Source organism: Arvicola amphibius, chromosome 6 (genome assembly GCF_903992535.2).
Source record: "Arvicola amphibius chromosome 6, mArvAmp1.2, whole genome shotgun sequence".
NCBI lineage: Eukaryota > Metazoa > Chordata > Mammalia > Rodentia > Cricetidae > Arvicola > Arvicola amphibius.
The window spans coordinates 155600651-155623983 of NC_052052.2; the positions used below are offsets into that span (position 1 = coordinate 155600651).

The following is a 23333-nucleotide window of genomic DNA, read 5'->3' on the forward strand; positions in this document are numbered from 1 at the left end:
ATTAATTAAAATTTTCTGGCACCTGATAAAATTGTACTATTTATAACAGATGTCCGTGAGCAGTAGTGGTGCACACCTTTCTTTTATCCCACGACTTGAGATGGGCACAGGAGGACCAGGTGTTCAAGGTCATTTAACATGATGAGGTCAAGACTAGTTAGGACTATGTTGAGACTCAAAAAATAATAATAAACTATTCAGAGAAACAAAGATTTTTAATTTTTTTGAAAATGGTAAAATGTTAAACTATCATACTACAATCAATATTATCCAAACAAATGCTAGCGTGTAGCTGAGGCCCCAGCTTATAAGAAATAATGTTTTTAACTCAAAGGAGACATATAAAACAATTCAAATGCCAGAATAATTTTTAAAAACCTGATAAACTATGACCAATAATGTGTGATAATAAAAGTTTGGATAACCCTCATTAAAATTATATCGAAGGAATATTTGAGGACCAGAGAAAATGACAGCAATACAATTTTTAATTAAAATATAGAATGAAACAGCATGGTTATGGTTTTATTTTCTTAAATGAGGCACAATTATGTGTCCGAAATGTCAGCACTGTGGTAAAGGCTATAGAAAGCTGCGTCAAGGGGACTGTCTCCACACAGGGCAGCATCGGTTTTATTTCCTTCTGAGCACCATTGTGTGAGACTGGAAGTGTGAAATACACACAAGCACATCCAGGGAGAAATGCACACAAGCACACCCAGGGGGAAATACACACAAGCACATCCAGGGAGAAATGCACACAAGCACGTTCAGGGGGAAATACACGCAAGCACATCCAGGAGGAAATACGCGCAAGCATGTCCAGGGAAAACTACACACAAGCACGTCCAGGGAGAAATGCACACAAGCACATCCAGGGGGAAATACACGCAAGCACATCCAGGGAGAAAAACACACAAGCACGTCCAGGGAAAACTACACACAAGCACGTCCAGAGAGAAATGCACACAAGCACACCCAGGGGGAAATACACGCAAGCACGTCCAGGGGAAATACACGCAAGCACGTCCAGGGAGAAATGCACACAAGCACATCCAGGGAGAAATACACGCAAGCACATCCAAGGAGAAATACACATAAGCACGTCCAGGGAGAAATAAACGCAAGCACGTCCAGGGAGAAATAAACGCAAGCACGTCCAGGGAGAAATACACGCAAGCACATCCAGGGAGAAATACACGCAAGCACGTCCAGGGAGAAATACACGCAAGCACATCCAGGGAGAAATACACGCAAGCACGTCCAGGGAGAAATACACGCAAGCACATCCAGGGAGAAATACACGCAAGCACGTCCAGGGAGAAATACACGCAAGCACGTCCAGGGAGAAATACACGCAAGCACATCCAGGGAGAAATACACGCAAGCACGTCCAGGGAGAAATGCACGCAAGCACGTCCGGGGAGAAATGCACGCAAGCACATCCGGGGAGAAATGCACACAAGCACGTCCGGGGAGAAATACACACAAGCACGTCCGGGGAGAAATACACACAAGCACGTCCAGGGAGAAATACACGCAAGCATGTCCGGGGAGAAATGCACACAAGCACGTTCAGGGAGAGTCAGAAGAGACTTCAGAACATGGTGCATCAGACATCTTCCTGAGGGAGTCAGCACAGAATCTGGAAGGACACTGAAGGAAGAGACTGCTTCACCTCTCACAGGGAGGGAGAGCTTTCTAAAGCATCCAGATGAGCACTTTCTATGTAAATCCTTCACTACTCAGCCGAGGTTAAAATGTTAAGAACATTATTTTTAAGAGAATAAATGAAGGTTAGAAAAAGACTACCTTACAGCACTGTTCAAAAATTACACTACTGCACAGAGATAAATATATCTTCATATTTTACTCTTAAAGGACATCCAACACACAAATAAAATCAATATACCTAACTGTTTTACTCTAAAAACTCTGTACTCAAATAAGGAACTAGTAGATATCTTTATTTATCTTGATGATACTTTGAATGAGTTTCACTTTGAAAGATACAACGAGGTTGAATGAAGGTGAGCAAATGTTTCTGAGAAAGGTCCTATTCTGGTGGCCCCACCACTCCAATCTGGCCTCAGAGGCTAAGCCACGTGCCTAGTACTTGGATGGATATGAACATCACAGTCAGTGACCGTGCTGTGCACTAGCGTCATGGAGAACAGGAGTATGGAGCAAACAACACAAGGACAGTCCTGTCACCAGCCATGCAAACCAAGGACACTATGGATGTTTTCAACAAAATAGACACATTTACAAGATTGCTTGAAAATTAAATACGGCTTCAAATCTCTTAAAAACTATTTATAACCATGCCAGATATTAAAATATCTATTCATCCCAATATTTCATTAAATGACAAAGCTTTTATCTCATACAAGTGGGTCATTCTAGAATACATTATTTCCTACTTCCACACAGCAGCTGGCAGCAACCTCTTCAACTACCAAAAGCTTTAATTTAACAACTTAGGGAAATGACTTGAAACACAGGACACCAGTATCTCAGATCTCCTGTTTAAAGCTTTCCAATCTTCGTAACCAATTATTGAGACCAATATCATTTTGCAACATATTTCTCCTCAATAAAGGGATGCTTTGTATGTTAGAGAGTATGTGTGTACTATATAAAAACTTGCTAGATTTGATATTTGAAGTTTTGATTTTTAAATACAAATGCTGAGTTTATGTAATCAGCCTCCATAGACATAGTCCTTGATTGCTGACCAGATGCTGAACAAATAATCCTTAAGTTTCGTATTTAAGGTATGAACATAGCAGCCTTAAATGACAAGCTATACTTCAGATTCCTATTCCAAAACACTAGAATTTTATTTAAAAAGAAAAAAGAAAGTGATCCAGAGAGCAGCAGTAAGGAAGGCAATAAACACAACAGTCCTTCTTCAACACTGTCAATAAACTGTGCAGTAAGGACTCATTCTTCAAGGGATGAAACTGGCCAAGAACAGACACACATCTGTCCTGCGGCAGATACCCAGTGAACCCAAGGGAAGCGAAGCGCGAGTTCTGTGTGGGCAGCTAAGCAGGATCTGGAGTCACAGCTACGATTATAGAAAATGAAACTGGGGTTATCAGCACAGGCCGTGCAAACAGAAACAGCAACACAGGAACAGTCACCAGTGACCCCTGGGAAGAAATGGACCCACTAGTAAAAGCAGAGGCTACTGCAGCACAGTCCCCACATAACAGAGCACCAACAATTCTCATCCAGTAAGGAAATGATGCCAACAAGAGAAAACTGCAAAGCCCGGACGGTTTCACTAGAAAAGACCATCATGCCTTGCAGAATTAGCGCCAGTTCTACACAAGGACTTCCAAAAGATGGAAGATGTGCCATGTTGTACCAAGTCAGTATGACCATGATACCAAAAGTGGGTTATGGTGGGGGCAGTTAGGGAGGGGGAAGTACAGCTTCCTAAGCAAAGAAAATATTTTTCTTTGCTTTTTTCCTCTCTTCTGGAGCTGAGAATAGAATCCAGAGCTTTCTGGACTGAACCACCACTGAACTGGTCTAAAATGCACACGCCCTCCACACATCTTCTCCACATGTGCCTTATCAGGCAGGACTAAGATCACAGGCGTTCAGCACTGTGCCCAGCTTAAAATGGAAAAATTTTTAACAAAACATTAGTAATTCTGTGATTTAATCTATAAATGAAAAAGGGCTAATTTAATATCCTAAAATAAAACCTATGCAGAATATTAGCAGACTACATAAAGAAGAAACCCCTGACCTACTGCTGCTGCTGCTGCTGCTGCTGCTGCTGCTGCCCAGGCAATATCTGAATTGTGTTCCATTTGGATGAGATCACCAACAGCTACTGCAGCCTAAAGGGATGTCTACACGAGGGTAGCCCTTCTTACCAACCAACCAGACTTTAAGCTATTTCAAACTGTGCATGATGACTGAATACATCTAAGGCAATGCTTCCATGCTGATTTCTGGTCCTGAATGCTCCTCACAGGAAAGAACAAGAGGCTCACCATAATTAAACTGGCTGTTGGACTTCTCACAGTTGATGATGTTGAACCTGTACGCAACGCCAGGCCGCATCCCGCTGACTTCAAAGTAGAACCACTGGTGATAATGATTACTGTTTATATCTGAGTTCAGAATGAGGTCATACTCGTTTCTAAAACACAAGACAAAGACACCTGATGGCAAGTCGGGAGTGTCTGTGCACACACAAAATGAGAAAGTTTGAACGGCTTACTTTCTAATTTGAATTACTTTGCGTAGATTCCCAGATTCAAATTTTGAGTTAAACTTCAAAATATCTCCTTCTTCTGGAGTGGCATAGCTAAATGAAAATTTTAAAATAAATATATTAAAATATATCACACTTAAACAGATAAGCAAAGACTAAAACTAGAGGACATTGCTTCCCTCCCTCCTTTTAAAAAAAAACTATAGCAAACAAGAAAATTCTGATGTCCATTTATAGTCAAATTATAATCACAAGAGTCTTGTTACTACATTTATACCCATAATAAGGACTTTGCCTTGCTGAATAAATGTCATTTCTAAAATACTGATTATCACATAGGAAAACAGAGACTTATTTTTAAAACTGCCTGGTAAGTAGCCATAATTTAACAAACCATGAAGTTTTTGATTTCCACTAACATGGACGGTTTAAGGGATTTACTAACATCTGGCTGAGTACCTACATGCCGGGCACTTCCATTGTCTGCCTGCCTGACCCTCAGAGAATGAAAACCCCTGCTCTTCTGAAAATTCTATTCCAAAACAAGAACAAATAAACTCCAAGAATCTCTGTATTTTTGTGCATCGTCACATCTGTTAGGAACAAGCTAGACATGCCCATGCTTGGGGTTCTGAGGTTTGTTTTCCATATCTAACACAGAAGCATGAACAATGAAACAGCTACATGTTTAATAGGGTGTTATTCTTTCCTTGGGTATAATATCTTAAAGTCAAGAATGGTGGCATATGTCTCCTAAACCAGGAAGACTATTTTAAGTTGAAGGTCAGCCTGGGCTACACAGTGAGTTCCACATCAGCCTAAACTACAGTGGAGAACTCTGCCATAAACAACAGCAAAGACTACTCTAGACTCAGGCACCACCTTTGACGGAGCTTTAACTCACAGGTCTACCTACCAACAACCATTCTTAAGCTTGTTTCCTCCAATCATGAAAGGTAAGATGTCAGATTTCCTTAGAACAGCAAGGAGAGGAGAGACCCATATAGAGTTCACTCAACTTCTTTGAGTAGCTGGGATTTCTATGTATTTACTGCAGTTAGGTCCTGACACTTACACACTATCAGTGATAATTCAAAACTAGCAAACGGCTGGCCTGACAAGCCGTATGGCCAGGATGGCAGCTCCAGTGACTGGTCTAGTGCTGCGGCAATAAAGGAAGCATTTCCTGGAAAACCTCACCTTTTAAGTGGAGGTAGTTTCATTTTTCTAAAACCACGTTCTCCTCCTCCCTTCCCTACCACCCTCCCTTCTCACCTCCTCCTGGTTTTCTCAGGAGGTCTTTTCTGTTGAGGCCCTTGGTCTTGCCTCTTAGTGAAGTGTCAGAATTTGCTCACTCCCCATGGGAAGCCTTACACTTTCTGAGGAGAGGATGAGAAGGTGCAGGTGTGTGTGTGTGTGTGTGTGTGTGTGTGTGTGTGTGTGTGTGTGTGTGTGTAGTGGGAACAGGGATAGCTATGTAAAATGAAAAAAGATTGTATTAAAAAAATTCTTAATAAAAAAGAAAAAATCCCATTAAATGACAAAAAACAAAAACACAATATTAGATTACTTTAAACTTTTACCTTAAAAAAAAAGGCTTGTCTCTCAACTTAAATGAAAAATGAACAAGTTTTACAATGATCGTCGGATAAAAACAGCAACAATAAAGGGGAAGATATGATGAAGGATAACGTGTTATAAGAACTTTAGGACTCAGACTCACTTGGGGTTGTCCAGGTCATACACCACCCGGTCTATGATGTCACACTGGTGTATCAGCCTCTCGATGTCTTGGGCAATCTTTGTCCTGAAATCATAAAAGACAAACTTGACAAAATTTACAATTATATGCCAAGGATACCAATGCACAACTTTCTCCAGAGTGAGTTTGTAGTGAAAGGGTATAAAATAAGTAACTGTATAAAATAAAAATAATCATTCTTTTACTTGTATACAAAAAGCTAACACAGAAATAAAAAAATAAAAATCAGTACATATCAAAGCTTGATCTTTAAAAGCTAACCACATAAAATACAGCCACAGTAAAACCTTATAAAGACAGAGGGTGGGAGGGAAGCAAGCCTAAAGTATCTATTGGGCCTCTCTACACAGAAAGCATATGGACTAACCGTTAAGCAAGTAATTCTGTGTGCATAACTGGAGGTAGGACAGAACCGGAGAGTTAAGACATCCTGCAAGATTTTAAAACACAGGTATCTAGGAATTTAGCCCAAGAATCCATCTAGTAGAATGTTATGGAATATTAGTTGAAGATGTGTTACATGTGTTTATGCTGTGGAGCATTTGTTTAATGGTGCAAAGATGTGTTGCATTCTTTTATGTTGCATTTTTTTAATTCTGTGAAGCTGTGTTACTTTGCCTGCCTAAAACACCTGAATGATCTAATAAAGAGCTGATTGGCCAGTAACTAGGTAGGAGAGAGAAAAAGATGGGGCTGGTAGGCAGAGAGAATAAACAGGAAGAAATCTAGGGGAGAGAGTGAGGAGCGAGAAAGGAAGGTGTGGAGGATGACAGGGGTCAGCCACTCAAGCACACAGTCAGTCACAGGGTAAGAAGCAAAGAAAGATATATAGAATAGAGAAAGGTAAAAGGCCCAGAAGCAAAATGTATTTAAAGAGAAACTGGAAAATTTAAGTTAGAAAAGCTGGCTAGAAACAAGCCAAGCTAAGGCCAGGCATTCATAAGTAAAAACACATCTCTGTGTATGTATTTGGGAGCTGGATAGCAGACCCCCAAAGATAATTAATTAATTATAGATAAATAAATAAACGAACCAACTATAACAGTATGCTTGCATGTTCTGCAGAATCCCCTTCCTGTGGGGGTGTGGGAGAAGAAAAGTGGGAAGGAGGAAGCACCAGAAGGACCAAGGTACGGCTGGGACAGAAAATTCAGACCTTAGCACAGATGCTGAGTCTAGGCCAACTGGACACCAAGTCCTGGTGACATTAATACAAAGCCATCTCTCCAATCGATTTTAAGATTTATTTTTATTATTAAATTGTGTGTATGTGTGCGCACCCAATATGTTAAATCCCCCCTAGTAACTAGCGTTACTAGTAACTGCAGTAAACTGCCTGATGTGGGTGCTGGGAACTGAAGTTGGGCCCTTGCAAGAGTAGCATGTACTTTAACCACTGACCCATCTCTTCTTAGAGAGGAGGTCCACTAAGTGAATTGATTTAACCCCTAACTTTGTTCACATTAGCTAAAGACAAACAGTAGAAATTACATGGGTAATAGTAAAAGACAGATCTCCTGAGTAAATTTGGAGCATGGGTTGAAGGGGAGGGGAGAGGCAGGGAGGGGACCAGAGAAAAATGTAGAGCTCAATAAAAATCAATAAAAAAAAAAAAAGAAGAAGCCCAGAGTGACATATCAGGAGCCCTGGCAATGGCTCTGAGTCCACAGTCAAAGGGACAGTGTTGGCTGTTTGGACTGCTTGTGTCTTTTTAAGACCTCCTGCTGGAGGCCCAGTACAGGGCAGCCTGGTAACACAACCTTAACTCTTCCTCACACCTTCAGGAAGGGAAAGGGAGCTTCCCACAAATGCTCAGGAGTCCCCGCTCCCTCAGGCTTCCCAGCTTCTCCAGGGTCTTTCCTTGGCTGTGTGACAGTGTGGCTCCTTGGTTGTCCCTCTGTGCTGATCGGGTAAGAAGCTATCAGCTGAAACCCTTAGCAATGAACCTTGGAGGATCTATAAACTTTCATGACCAGAAAATCCTACTTAATGGTTGTCAAGGGCCTGACCAAGAATGCTTAATGACTCTGGAGAGATGGAAGGTTAACAGTCATGCAAATGGTAACAGCTTCTGAGTTAGCAAACTTCTCAGTATTGCAAGACCTGTCGCATGCTTCTGTCAGTCGGGCCTCAGAGTATCTCTGAGAGACCTGGCAAAGCAGGTAATGTAACCCCCACGGACAATCAATGAAAATAAAAGAATGAGGGAAGAGCTTCAAAAAAAAAAAAAAAAAAGAAAAGGAAAGGAAAGAAAGGAAAAGAAAAGAAAAATAACTCAACACATACAAAATAGATTACAAGGAAAAAAAGCAGTCTGGTAGCTCCTCTTCCTGTTGCTGGAATAAAGCACTTTAAGGAGGAAGTGCTTAGTGACTCACAGTCCAGGGGACCGTCCATCACGACAGCAGGAAGGTGAGGTGCTGCCACCCTGCACCTCCAGTTGGGAAGCAGGGAGATGAAGGCTGCTGCTCACCTCTTTCTCTGCAGCCCAGGCCCCAGGCCTTGGAAAGACACTGCCCACAGCAGAGGTGAGTCTCCCTCAATTAACTTAATCTAATCTCACAGACATGCCCAGAGGCTAACTTAATGTAAATGTGTCTCAAAGGCAAACTAAACGAATGTGGATAATTCCTCCAGAGCAGGCTCTCCTCCGTGGGGTGGGGTGAGTGCACATGTGTTTCTGTATAACAGCCACACATGTATGCAAATGTCCATGCATATTCATCTGACACTGGGAACCTTCCATGAAGCTCTCCTGCCCTATCTGTTGAAAGTTTACCAATACGGCTAGTCTAGCTAGGCCAGCTTGCCCTAGGGATCTGTGTCTCCTTCTGACCACTGGAATTACAAGCAGGCCACCACACCACTCAGCATTTCTGTGGGATTTCAACTCCAGTTCTTGAATTTCCATGGCAAGTACTTTAACCACTGAGCTATCTCCTTAGCCCGTCCTAAGAGGTTATAGACCCTATCAGGTTGACAATATTTGCCATCACATCTAGTTTCAAAGATTAAATTATAGTTTTATTTCGCAACCCAGCTAGTTTACTGGAGACCATCTGTATAGCTATGGGACTGGAAGTGCCCGCTGGAGCCTGCAGGGTCAGCAATGGACACAGCTGAAGATAATGCTGCCCCTCTCTAAATCTATCCGTACAAAAGGCTCAGCTGTATTTTGCCCAGATGATTGACATCTAGAAGTACTGCTTCCTACCCTCTGACCTCATACTATCTCTACCGCCTTTTCCACAATGTTCCCTGAGCCTGAGGAAGGGACTGGGAGGAGCAGTGGGAGAGGACAGTAAAGCTCATGGGAAGAAGGAAGCAGTCTGCATGAGAACTCATAACTGTTCCATTGCCTGATAAAATGAAATGACAAATATACCATATTTAATTTTACTGTTATTTTATCATTTACAATGAATATATATAACAGATTTTTTTATTTTGCAATTGGGTCAGAGACTTTTCAACTGAATTTATTTATTCTATATTTAATTTTTGTTTTTTAAAAGATTAGGATCAATACTACAAAGGCAAGAAAACAACAGAACTCCAAATAACACTAAAACATTCCACAGGATAACTTTTTGAGCATGGGGTCTTGCTATGCTGCTCAGGTTAGCCTGGTTCAGCCTCCCAAGTGGCTGGGACCACACAGGTAAGCATTATCGTGCCTAGCTTACTAAGTAAATTTAAAGAAATGGCTTGCTTCTTTCTTCTGAAAGTAACAAACCAATAAAGCTTCATTAATTTGACACCTCTCATTTATAGTGTTACTAGATTCAGATAGGGAATCTATCACTTGCTTAGAGCAGGCTGAAAGAGACAAGGTAACTGGCATGAGCTAACTAAAGTCAGCATCCTCAATGCATTTCAGGAATAAGCATTTCTGAAAGCTTTCTAAACAGCTGCTCACTAACCACATTTGGTATTTCTGACTTGAATGTAAAACTTTAAAGCCGTAAGACTACCGAGCTATAAGGGCCAGCGAACATCTCCTATAAAGAAAGGAGAGTGTGTATTTTAGGCTGGAAAGCTACGGGATTTCTGTCACAACCCCCCAGTTCTGTCACTGGAGGGGAGGTCCCAAGGCTATCAAGTGAAGTATTAAGTGGTACCACATGCTACGGTAAAATGCACAGCTGGGGCTTAAAGACGCTTGTATTCCAGGATGTTCAGAGGCAACAGCAAGGCCTCCTTTTCAGTACATACTACACTTCTAACAATGTTATATCAAAAACTGACCAGACGTCATCTTTTAAAAATCACAAGAAACAGTTCAGAGACACTAAAAAGATTTATAAAGGTTTTTTGGGATGCCGAGTATGTACTGGCTGTTATCAACAATTTCTATATGTATTTTTGGCACATGAAATATCATCTCACTTAGTGCCTTTGTGAATAACGAAATCTCACTCTTTATTTCCAGCTAAACTTCCAAACAAAAGAATGTATCCTTATTGCCTCATTAACAGCATACTTTAAAAGCATGTCTAAACAAAGTATGAATAAAAAATTACTAAATACTGCTAAGATAGTATTTATTTAAACATCATTAAATAATCCTTCATACTTTTAGGTACAATCTAAACCAATTTTCTACATTATAACAGGTACTTATTCTTTCATTTAAATAAGTAATATGCTGGAAAATAAAGTAAGTCCATAAAATTACATTAATTAAGTATCATTGTGTCCTCTGCACTTGCTGAGAACTGGCAGAGGAAGGAGTAGGCCCCTTGTCTCAGACTCGAGCACCCTCAGAGATCCCTTGTCCTAGAGCAGGCTGATACCCTGACCCTGTGACAAGAAAAAAGGAGACTAGCAAATAACTCAAGGGTAGTAAAAACTGCACCCTTGAGAGCAGCTGTAGGGAAACACTTCCAATAGGTCACTACTGTATCCCCAGACTACAGAACGCCTGAGGTCACTAGGAGGAGGACACCACCTGGGATTCTAAGTTGGTCCTACAGCTCACTGGTTCAGCAAGGCCTCCCTGGCCATTTCTGCTGGATGTTCTAAGTGTCTGATTTGATGTTATCTATCTGCTACCTGCTATGTGTTCTTTTTCTTGCTATATACCCAATGAACTTAGTCATTCAAAATCCAAAGTATAGCAATCATAGCTGATTCTCCAGACACAACTATCAACAGGAACAATTTCAAAGCATCCCAACCAACGTACCTTTAACTTGCAGCAATCTTTTTCCTAGAGACCCCAGATAGAATTTGAGTATGCCTTAGGAGGAGGAAGAGATCTGCAGCTCACCTTTGTACACCATAAGGCCTTTCTAAAATGGGCTCTTTGAATGGAGGTGGAATGTGACCGAAATAGTCAGGATAAGCCACCTCTGAGTACTCTGGAACAGACTTTGTGCTTTTCACGATCTCAATGTAGAGGTCTGGGTCGTGAAGCGTTGGTCCATCGGGGACTTCCACAGAGGAGGCCTGCTCGACTGACGAGTTGGACTCGCTATCTTCATCATCTTCAGTTTCAACTCCAGTACAACAAAGCTTCCCAAGCTGGACCGTCCGCCCTTCAAAAAGAGTACTTCCGCACGTAGCCACCTGTGGACATGCTTTCGTGCACGAGAGGACCGTGAGAGGGGGACCACAGTCCTTCCTCGTGCCTACTTGTGAAGTACTGTTCTGCAATGTGATCCGGTCCAAGGCCTTCACAATGTCACTGCTGAAGCTGTGAGCTGAGAAAGCAGTTCTGTTCTGACCACCACTGCCCTTGCCATCTTCCTTGGCTTCCTCGCCCTTGGAAGACGTCTTCTCCTTCAGTACCGCTCCTTTCTTTACACTACCTGAGTTTCCAGACGCTTCCTCTCCAGCCGTGGGAACAACAATAGGGCCTCGGACTTTCCCCTCAAACACAAGAGGTTTGGGCTCTTTAGAGATTAATTCATAGTCCTGTTTAAGAAAAAGTAAGTTTAACCTGTTATCTGTCAGTATGCTAATAAAGTAAGAGCATGTTTGTTTCACATACTACTTCAGAAAACTTTTCCTCATCTCCATGAACGCCAGGCATGCATATGGTGCACATACATACATGCAGGCAAAACACTCACAAACATGGAAGGGAGGGAGGGAGAGAGGGAGGGAGGTTAAATGAATAAACAAACAGAGGCTGAGAGACCACACAACAATAGAATGCCTGCTTAGTGGGCATAAGAACCTGAGTTCAATTCTCTCCTGCCCTGCAAAAAGTAGCTTCCGAATGCCACCTACAAATGACATTCATTTTACTTCCACCCAGCAACTGAATAACCAGGCTTTACACATTGGAACAAGGTGCATGTTGGTCAGGTGCAGACACATCTAGCTGTCACAGACTTCAATGGCTAATACGGAAAGCAACCAATTTCACATATACTTATTATCATATGATATACCAGGAATTGACTCAATGATGGTTGAATAAAATTCTTCCAAACCCTATTAATAGAACCAATAAACTTTTATAATCCTCAATATTTCTTCTTACTATTCATACATATATTTCAAACTCTGAAATTTAAAGTGAGAAAAAGCAATCAAATGCCAGAACAACTAACTCCTTTGGCAATAAATTCAGTTATGTAAATAAAACAAGGTGCTATTTCCCTAACATATAGGACTAAATTAATTAACAACCTATAACTTAATGGCAAAATACACAACACACTAATAAATGTACATTGCCTTAGTTACTTGAAATAACATAGTTCAAGTGCTCTGACCCTCAGACACATAAGTCTTTACTTGCTACACTTACTGTCCTTGCTATCCTTACTCAGAACCCCTGTGAAAGGGCCTTTCAACCCCCCAAAAGAGGTTGCAACCCACAGGCTGAGAAATACTGATCTAAATCCTAACCCTGACACCAATTATAAAATTACTTTACTGTACTCCCATACCAAAGCAGTAATTTGCATAGCATTATATATTCCTATATGCATATAATTATAGGAAAATAGGTGAAATCATCATATGCTAATCAATTCCCACTCAAAACCACTATATCACTACTTGTCTTCCTTGATTTACAAAGTATTTACCTTCAAACGGTTCAAGTGAAACCAAACACATAAAAAGAGTAACTCTACAGTTGTTCTAGGTTAAATGAAAGAAAAACTTACCCACTCCACACTCTGCCCCCAAATACCTCTTCCCAGCTCCCTCTCCTTCCCCCACTGCTTCCCACCTGACCTCCCTGGCCCACCCCCACTATTTTCTCCCTGACCCCTGACCTCCTTCCACTATGCTCAGCTTCAAAGTTCCAATGAACTTCAAACCTACAGGAAGAGCAGAGAAAGAGGAAGCAGAAGGTCATCTTTTTCACTGTACTCCAAGGTCCTAAGTTTACTCCCAAAGAAAATGAAAAACTGGTAAATAGTTCTCATTTATGTCTCATAAACTCACTGCAATCTTTTTTTTAATCTATTGTGATTAAGGACATGGGATTTGGAGAGCAACAACATTTATATCAAAAGCTACTTAAGACTTAGTGGCTAGCTACCCCAAACACATACTTTCTGGCCTGGAGCTCACGGTGTACAGCTGGCCTCTGAACTCATGAGATCCACCTGGCTCTGTTTTCCTGGTGCTGACTTAAAGATGCATGCTACCATGCCTGCCAAGCTCACTCTAACATCAGATTTCAGAACCCAGCACAGTCACTACAGAGAATAAAAACGGCAGCTCCTGACTGCCTACAGTTCAGTCAACCTGGCTGGCTGTGTAACCCAAGCTGAATAACTCTATCTCAGTAAATGAGAATGAGGAACGCTAACACTGACGACCCAGATTTCAGGGCTGCGGTTGCCCTCTCCCTGTCCTGACCGCTGCCATGTTACACAGTAGGTACCAAGGGAAAAGCAGAGCTGCAGAACTCCTCAGTACTGCTAAAATGGGCAGAACTAACAAGGAAGACTACAGTGTGATTTTACAATGCAATTTTAAGAATATAAGACAAAATTTAAAAGCAAATCAAAGTGATGAACTAAAGTGACTATAAAATGTAAAAACTAGCCCAACACTCTGCCTTCTGACAGGTCATTAACTCAGCGCAAAACGTCACTATCACAGCCCAGTGTCATCCAGGAAAGGAAGACGAGTGTGGCTTTTCAGAAATGGTCTGTATTTATACCTGGAAATCATCAACGAGCTCAGGAAAGAGGTGCTCGTACATCTTCAGTTCTTCTACTGTGCGTCCTGGTACTTGCTGGGGCTTTAACTTGTTAATATCTGTTTCAATATCATCATTCTGAAATAATAAACATGTCATTAGTATAAAACACAAAAATGTTAGAGAAGATATTTTATATTTAAAGTGTCCCGAGATATTATAATTATTTATGATTAGTAAATAATCACTAATAAAATTTATATTCAATTTAATAGTAAATCAGTTCTTTTAATTAGTTATAGATTATCACTGCTGCTGATTTTGTTGTGTGGCCATGATTAATCTTAATGCAGCAGACAGTTTTCAGGCTCATCAAGACCAAAGTAAAATAAAAATAAAGATCACGTATGTTCTCTTTAATGTCCCTATTATTTGTCTATGAAGTAAAACTCAAGAAAATTAAATTGAAAACATTTATACATAACAAAAATGGTGACAATCAAAGTAGCTAGCATTCGCTGGCAGGAACTACACTATCCTCTAAGTCACTCTGCACAACCCCATGAAATATGCTTATTTGATCCCCACCATCTGACTGAGGATGAGGAGTGGTGTACGCCAAATGATAAGGAGCAGGCAATCAGACAGCCTGGCATGAAGAATTAGTTCCGGAGGTTCCGAAGTTTACATTCCAGCCAGTGTGACTCTTGAGCAGAGAAAGACCAGCACACGCTCTCATACTCAGCACTCAGCAGACCCTCTGCACACCCCACTGTCACCGTGTACACTGCTTCCTACAGGTCAGGAAGTAAAGACGTGGTGCAAGTGCCCCAAACCCAACTCCAGGAAAAGGAGAGAGTGCTTCAGGTGTGTCCTCAGACAGACGGGTGTGCTTCATGACGGGGGGGGGGGGGGGGGGGGGGGGGGGGGGGAAGACAAGCGTCAGCTCACCTAGCACCCTCAGTGCCCTCAAAGAGTCTCAACAATTAACTGCACACAAACTCGTAACTTCCACAGATGGGTAAGGAGACATAGGAAGAACAGTTACTAATTTTCAAGTGGGGCTCATTGTTAATTTCCTCTTTATCATACTGTCACAATAAACTACTTGATTTCAATCCTAAAGCAAATTTATTTTACTATATTTTTTTTTTTTTTTTTTTTTTTTTTTTGGTTTTTCGAGACAGGGTTTCTCTGTGGCTTTGGAGCCTGTCCTGGAACTAGCTCTTGTAGACCAGGCTGGTCTCGAACTCACAGAGATCCACCTGCCTCTGCCTCCCGAGTGCTGGGATTAAAGGCGTGCGCCACCACCGCCCGGCTATTTTACTATATTTAAATCCTTCCTATATAGTACCTAACTATATATGAACATTAATGAGTAATCTTAAGGAAAATATATGATATTTCCCAACATTCTATATTTGGGAATTCACTTTTATTTACATAATCAATAAATAAGAGTTTTATAATTACTATTGATAACAGATTGGTTTTGCCAGATGGTAGTGGCACATATCTTTAATTCCAGCACTAGGGAGGCAGAAGCAAGTGGCTCTCTGAGTTTCAGGCCAGCCTGGTCTACACAGTGAGTTCCAGAACAGCCAGGACTACACAGAGGCATACATCTCACTGTTAGGAATGGCCACTCTAGCATCAGAAAGGGAACCTGCAGTTGAGTTGTTGAGAACCTAAAGAGAGCCTAAACTAAAATCTCTGCAGAAAAAAAAAGGCTCATGCTAGTGAGGGAAAGGCAGTCTGGAAGCCAACCACCAACCACAACAGAGCAGCCCCAGTTCTCCTCTGCAGCACAGCCATTCTAAGACGCTGTGCACTGAGGACGCCCAAGTGTAACAGCCAACACAAGTCAGACGCAGACAGCCACGCAGGCAAGAGAGGCTCATGCAGTAACAGCTCACAGTCTCGGCCAATGCACCATGGGCATGCAGAAGACATTTCAGCAGAGCACACAGCAGTGGTGAGGAGGTGGACTTCCACCACACTGCCTGGCCTTGTCTACACAGCTGGGAGGATTTGATGGTCACAGTGCATGAAGAGCTTGAATTGGCACATGGTTAAGTGCTCAATAAATACTATTTTTTCTCATAACTATCACTGTTTTGCTAAGGCAAAGTAGACAATATAACTGCAGACAGCAATAACTGTCACTGGTAAGTCAATGTAAAATGGATGCCAACAACGGTTTTTCAAAAACACCAATGTCAGGAACAAAGAAATCGGTGGAAATATTTCAGATGAACAGACCAAGTAAGAGCCAATGAAATGCAGTCTCTGAGGCTAGATCCTGCAGCAGAGGGAAAACAGCTCACAAAGGGCATTCCAGGAGCAGATGACCAGCTGGACACGGACGGCAAGTGGCAGAATGCTAACAGCTGTTATGGCGGATGGTGAAGGATCAAAAGAGCTGACCTATCCAGCCCACGCTCAAATACCTACTTTTTAACATGTGCACTCACGCACACAGTTTCCAGCAGCCAAGTCAGTCACTGTTCCAATTCTCCTCCCTAATCTTTATACTCTTAATCATCACAGGTCTTGTTAATTAGAAGTGTGAAATGTGAAGAATCAACTATACCAGACATTTTGTGATGTTCATTACTAAAGTCTTCACAGCTGGGAACCTACCAATTCCATTTCTCATGTCAGGTCCAAATACCCGGTTACCCCAGATTTGTGTCTTAACATCAAAGTCTGACCTATTTTTCTTTGTGATCATACTGGTGGTAATAAAATTGGTTCTATATTGTTAATAAGATACAGCTTCTGGTATTCTATACTCTGAAAGGTGAAATATAGAGTGTATCCCAATTTTAAGGTAGTATTTCAAGATTTCAAGTATTAAAAGTATTATTTTAATTCATGTATATGAATGTTTTGCCTGCCTGCACATATATGCATTTCATGTGTGCCTGGTACTTGCAGAGGCCATAAGCAGTGTCAGTCCCATGGAGCGGGAGTTACACATGTTTATGAACTGCCAAGTGGATGCTGGGCATCAAATCTGGTCCTCTGCAAAAGCTGCCAGTGCTCTTAACTGCTCAGCCAGCATCTCTCCAACCCCAATTGTCCAAGATTTAAAAAACAAACAAAACCAGAACCAGACAAAAGTCAAACTAGCTCTCTCCTCAAAGCAGGCAGTAAACAGGCTAAGCCACTGACAATAAAGGGACCACTTTTCTAAAGATGCTGCAATGGCCCTTTAGCAGCAAATAAAGCAGAGACACATCTCTGAGCTGCCAGACACGGCACAGCTCCAAGAGCGCAGACTCTTCAGCTGAATGGCCCCCAGTTCAGCACTCTCCTCCTAAGAATTGTGACCTCAGCACTCAGCACCTCCACTACAGACGATACTCCAAAGATTGCTGACAGAAGAGAAGACCTTCTAGAATAAATCACCATAGCATTCTCAGTCTGCTTTTCCCCAGAGCCCTTATGTTCCCAAAACTAAGTAGAAAGCTTAAAAACTTTTCCTCAGGAACAATGAACATTAGATTAGAGCTGTTTTCAGACCAATAGATTCAGCTACAAGAGAAAGACATGGATGGCCAAAAGACACTTAAGGTCATGCTCAACCTCCCTAGCTATCAGGGAAATGCAAATCAAAACAACTTTGAGATACCATCTTACACCTGTCAGATTGGCTAAAATCCAAAACACCAATGATAATCTTTGCTGGAGAGGATGTGGAGTAAGGGGTACACTCATCCATTGCTGGTGGGAATGCACACTTGTGCAACCACTTTGGAAAGCAGTGTGGCGGTTTCTCAGGAAATTCGGGATCAACCTACCCCAGGACCCAGTAATTCCACTCTTGGGAATTTACCCAAGAGATGCCCAATCATACTACAAAAGCATTTGCTCAACTATGTTCATAGCAGCATTATTTGTAATAGCCAGATCCTGGAAACAACCTAGATGCCCTTCAGTGGAAGAATAGATGAAGAATCTGTGGAATATATACATGTTAGAATACTACTCAGCGGTAAAAAACAATGACATCTTGAATTTTGCATGCAAATGGATGGAAATAGAAAACACTATTCTGAGTGAGGTAACCCAGACCCAAAAAGATGAACATGAGATGTACTCACTCATAATCGGTTTCTAGCCATAATTAAAGGACATCGAGCCTATAATTCGGGATCCTTGAGAAGATAATAAGAAGGTGAACCCAAAGAAAAACATATAGTAATCCTCCTGGATATTGGAAGTAGACACGATCGCCAGGCAAAAATTGGGAACTTGAGGGTGGGGCGAGACGGGGCCAAGGGAAGATGGGGAGAGAGAAGCGTGAAGGGGAGGATGGGGGGAGCTCGGAGGAATGGGATGCTTGGGATACAGGAAGGGTGGATATGGGAGCAGGGAAGCATATATCTTAATTAAGGGAGCCATCTGAGGGTTGTCAAGAGACTTGACTCTAGAGGGGTTCCCGGGCTTCCAGGGAGATGCCCCCAGCTAGTTCCTTGGGCAGCTGAGGAGAGGGAGCCCGAAAAGGCCAGTTCCTATAGCCATACTGATGAATTTCTTGCATATCACCATAGAACCTCCACCTGGCGATAGATGAAGAAAATGACTGAGCCCCACATTGGAGCACCGGACTGAGCTCCCAAGGTTCTGATGAGGAGCAGAAGGAGGGAGAACATGAGAAAGAAAGTCAGGACCGTGAGGGGTACGTTCACCCACTGAGACGGTGGGACAGAACTAACGGGAGATCACCAACTCCAGTTGGAATGGGACTGATGGAACATGAGACCAAACCGGACTCTCTGAATGTGGCCGACGGTGGAGGCTGACTGAGAAGCCAAGGACAATGGCGCTGGGCTTTGATTCTTCTGCATGGACGGGCTCTGTGGGAGCCTTCCTGGACCTGTGGGGAGTTGGGAGGACCTTGGTCTAACATAGAGTAGGGAACCCGGATGGCTCCTTGGCCTGGAGAGCGAGGGAGGGGAGGTATGAGTGGAGGGGAGGGGAGGGGGAGGAGGAGGGGAGGAGATGGAAATTTTTAAATATAAAAAAAACCATGAAAAAAAGAGAAAGACATGGATAAAACATTTTATCTGTAAACCTATGCCCCAGAAAATCTGTTTGGGAGCCGATATACACAATTTATAAAGTTTACTCATGATAAGAATGAACCAACCTTAAAACTCTGATCTCGGTCCTCTTCACTTTCGACTTCATTTTCAGCTTCTAGGTCAGCGTCGTCATTGTCGTCACTGTCATCCACCACGTCATCCGCTGTGGGGGAAACACTGCAGGTCAGGCGGGGTCGGGGCCAGGGCACACACAAGTCCATCACCAAGAAAACACAGGCGGTTTCTTTTCATAAATGAATTATTATGTTCATCTACTCAACAGAAACTTCTTTTTTGTTCTTTGACAATTACATATATTTGGTTTCTTTGTTGTTGATGTTTCCTTTTTAGATGCCTTACTAAAAACATCCATAAAGATAGCTCAGCTCTAGAAACCTGAGAAAGTATGTGGAAAGTATGTGTTTCCGAGCCCTAAAAGTTACAAACACTACAAATTAAACATTTCACTGCTAATGTTCTCAGTTACAAATATAATAATGCCCTACGTTACAGTAGCCCAGATGAAGTATTATGATAAGCCTGAATGACTCACTTCATTCCTTTGCAGTTACTTATTTCCATGACCATGTGTTACAAACTAGGAATTTTTTAAAGATATAATTCCCACCCTAAAGGAGGAATACCATGGGGAAACCAGGCAGACAGTAAGTGGCTGCAAAACTCATAGAGCCAAGAGATGACCACTGACCATTTCACAGGGCAGCACCCAAAGGAGACCTAGGGGCAAGGTAGTGACATTATAAGAGGAAGTAAGAAAGTTAGATGACAGGCAATCGGGAAAATAAATATGACTGGCATGTCGAGTGTGCTTGGTAAATTTAAGTAGAATGAGATGGGATGAAGATTACACGTCAGCTAAGGCGGGGAGACTTGAACCTACAGAATATAGATGGGATTTCCAAGAAGAGAATGGCTTAATGCAACTTGCACTTTCTGGTTTGAGAGGAGAACATGAGTGAAGCAAGGCCAATCAGGATGGACAGGTAAGTGTCTAGGCCAATGCAAGACTAAGGAATGAAAGGAAAAGGCTTGACGAAACACTCAGGGAGTTCCATGAAAAGGGCATGGAGTGTAGTGTGGGTATACAGGAGAAAAGCATCAGGCTACTCACAGAGTAATGGAAGTAGTGAGAGCCACTTTCCTAAGCTCCCTGGCATCTGTACCCAGTGTGGCCTAGACAGAGATTACTGACTGCCCCCAGCAGTACCGTCCTGCTTCGCCTAATGTTAGTAACAGAACCCTTGCATTTTAGCAGAGGAATTGCAGCCTTCACTCAACAGTGACATCAACTCCTAAGGATAATTCAAGACCAGTGTAGTGTGATGCAAATTGATAAACATACACCCCAAATAAGTCGTATTCTCTGGAAGAGAGGAGAAAGCCATCCCTTGTTGCGTGACCTCTGACGGCCTACTCCACTGAGATCCACTGGCCACAAACCACTCGCCAATCAAGCAAATGAGTGAAAGCCTTGCTCCCTGACCTGACCTGCTCAGCTAAGGTGCCCATCTTCACCTCCTACTCTGTCAAGTGTGGGCACCGGCCTGGCATGGGACTCTAACAGCAGCTCAGTCTATCTTCACTAACACTGATATCAAATGATTTAAATTTGGGGGATGCAGAGAGGTTTTATAAAAATAAAAACTAAAAAAAGAAGGTATCATAACACATGCAACCACCTGGATCTATTTACCCTGAGACCTAACAGCAGTCTTTCATGGATGCAGTGGAAAGAGCTGACATATGGAAAAAGAATAGGAGCAAACGCTCTTCAGGAAAATATTCACTAAATTCAACAATAGCCTATCGCGAACAGGAAAAATACCACTTCAACAGTTCAGGAAAACACAGTTCAGATTTGGAGAAAAAAATGTCTTTAATTTGGGGCCAAATGTTCCAAGTATTTTCCTTTAGGTACATGCTCCAGATGTGAAACTTCCTACAGCTTCAGAGCATCTGAGACTCTCACGGCGTTGCACTGGTAAGGAGTAACTACACCTTCAGCATACAATCAAAACCAGTGGCTAGAAATCAAAACTGTCATCTGCTTCTTGTCTATATTAACAACAGCAGTGCAGGGAACAATTTCTACATGTCTCTCTGATAGCTTAGTAAGGCAAATACAGAGCATTTCTGGGACTGAGCCAGCAGCTCCTAAAGGACTTAGAAGCTATAAACATTGTACCTATAAACATGGTCCTCTTCCCCGCTTGCATTGTGTATTAGATCTACAGGTATGGATATATCTGTGTATGCAAATACATTGTTAGGCAGTACATGATATGCTGTGTGTACTGCACACACAGGTTTGATTCTATATACATGAGATACAGACACGGGAAAACTACTATATTTTACTCATTTTTCTTGTGTACCTGGTGCTATTAAATTTTTTGTTTGTCATGGTTTCCTGTAACACTGTAACAATACCCACCACAGTTCATACATCTCACCCTCTCAATAGGTAAGTCCTTTCTTTCTCTGTCTTTCTCTACTGACTTAGCTAATGATTTGAGATACATCTTTTAATATTTTATTACTACTTCTGAGGCATGGTATAGATAAAATTTAGTAATACTGTTCAAAATAACTGTCAGTTTCCTTAATAAACTTTATCTGGAATCTATTCATGATATTTGCTGAAACAGCTGGTTCCCTTATTTTGACCTACTAATAATATTTGTCACCCATTTTAATATTAGAGTGAACTTCGTTTCTTAAAAATAATCAAGATGTGCTACATAAATAAACACTGCCCAGTTCAATTTGCTCTATTTTAAAATTTTCATATTTGTTTTGATTAGCGAGATTTAGCTGTGGATTATTTCTGGTAATCCTTACCAGGTTTTGCTTTCAGCATCATGCTAGCTTCTAAACTTTTCTTTTTTTTCTATGCTCTGGAAAATAAAGCATAGGAAAATCCCTTGAAAGTTGAGAGAACTAATCTATGGCATCATCAACAGTTGATATCACCAAACAAACTTGACTACATATTCCATTTTAGGCTTTTTACTATTCCAGTCAGTTTTAGTCATTTATGTGTCCCTAAAATACTATTTCAATTATATATTCAAATGTATTCTTAAGAGTGTTCTCTCCAGCAGGACTCTGATCTACGTAACCAGGGACTTAGGGGCACATTTACCATCCACTGACTACTCACAGAGGACAGGCTGAACTTGACTGAATGGAGCACCTGCGTGGTCACTCGCTTCCTTCTGGGTCTATATTCCATGTAAACAGTGCTTCCGCACCTCTTTGGGGAAATATACACTTTTCATAGTTTCCCTTCAAGCTGTCTAACCTCCAGACAGTATCTGCTCTTTCACTCAGTGTAAGGGTCCTGATCTTTTCATATAACTTTGTTGTTGTTGACTTTTTGTTTAAGACAGTGTCTCGTTATATAGGTCTCGTTGGCCCAGAAACCACTTAGTAGACCTGGCTGGCATCAAATGCAGAGATCTGCCTATCTACCCCTCCCAAGTGCTGGGATTAAAAATCCCACAACAGCACCCTTTAAGAAGGAATATTTTACCTGTTTAGATCTACTATCGAAAGTGACATGCTTGCTTATGTTTCACAGTCAGATCTCTCAAGGGTTTGTTATTCATCTCTGAAATCCCCTTGCTTTTTACATAGCAGTGGTGGGTTCATTCAAGAAAAACAAAGGCTCCCAGAGTTTTACCCAGAATGACACAGGGGCAGGCTCTAACATACCTGTGTGTTCCTGTGGGCTAAGGAGGTCAGCATAAACACCTCTGTTGAGGAGGTTACATATGAAAATGTACATTTCTGCAATTACCATTTTAGAAATATAAGAACTGTTATTAGGAAATCTATCAACATGAAATGGATTTGTTCATGGAGAGGCTCTGTTTATGGTAACGACATACATTATGAGCCTTGTACTAAAAGTGGTTATTATGTCATGGTGACAAGGTAGCCGCTGTCAGGTGTTACAGAGTGGGAAGGTTGTAGCATTTGGTACAGCTGCTCTTCTGCGGGGCCCTCTGCATTCTCAACATCTAAACTCATCACTCGACTGGCTGCAGCATACTCCAGTAATCATGGCAGGAAGGTCTTAAGGTGCACAGCTCCATA

General features: G+C 41.8%; 1 protein-coding gene across 7 annotated transcripts in view; it reads right to left on the bottom strand.

Moving 5' to 3' along the window:
• Positions 1-23333, bottom strand: part of Agtpbp1 (ATP/GTP binding carboxypeptidase 1) — a 117534-nt gene that overhangs the window by 31613 nt on the left and 62588 nt on the right. For all 7 annotated transcript variants that reach the window (XM_038334205.1, XM_038334200.1, XM_038334206.1 and 4 more), the window contains 6 exons: positions 19277-19374; positions 14140-14256; positions 11275-11921; positions 5964-6047; positions 4247-4333; positions 4017-4165 (listed from right to left, as the gene is read on the bottom strand). In XM_038334205.1, coding sequence (XP_038190133.1) covers positions 4017-4165; positions 4247-4333; positions 5964-6047; positions 11275-11921; positions 14140-14256; positions 19277-19374 — 1182 coding nt within the window. The remainder of the gene's footprint in view (positions 1-4016; positions 4166-4246; positions 4334-5963; positions 6048-11274; positions 11922-14139; positions 14257-19276; positions 19375-23333) is intronic.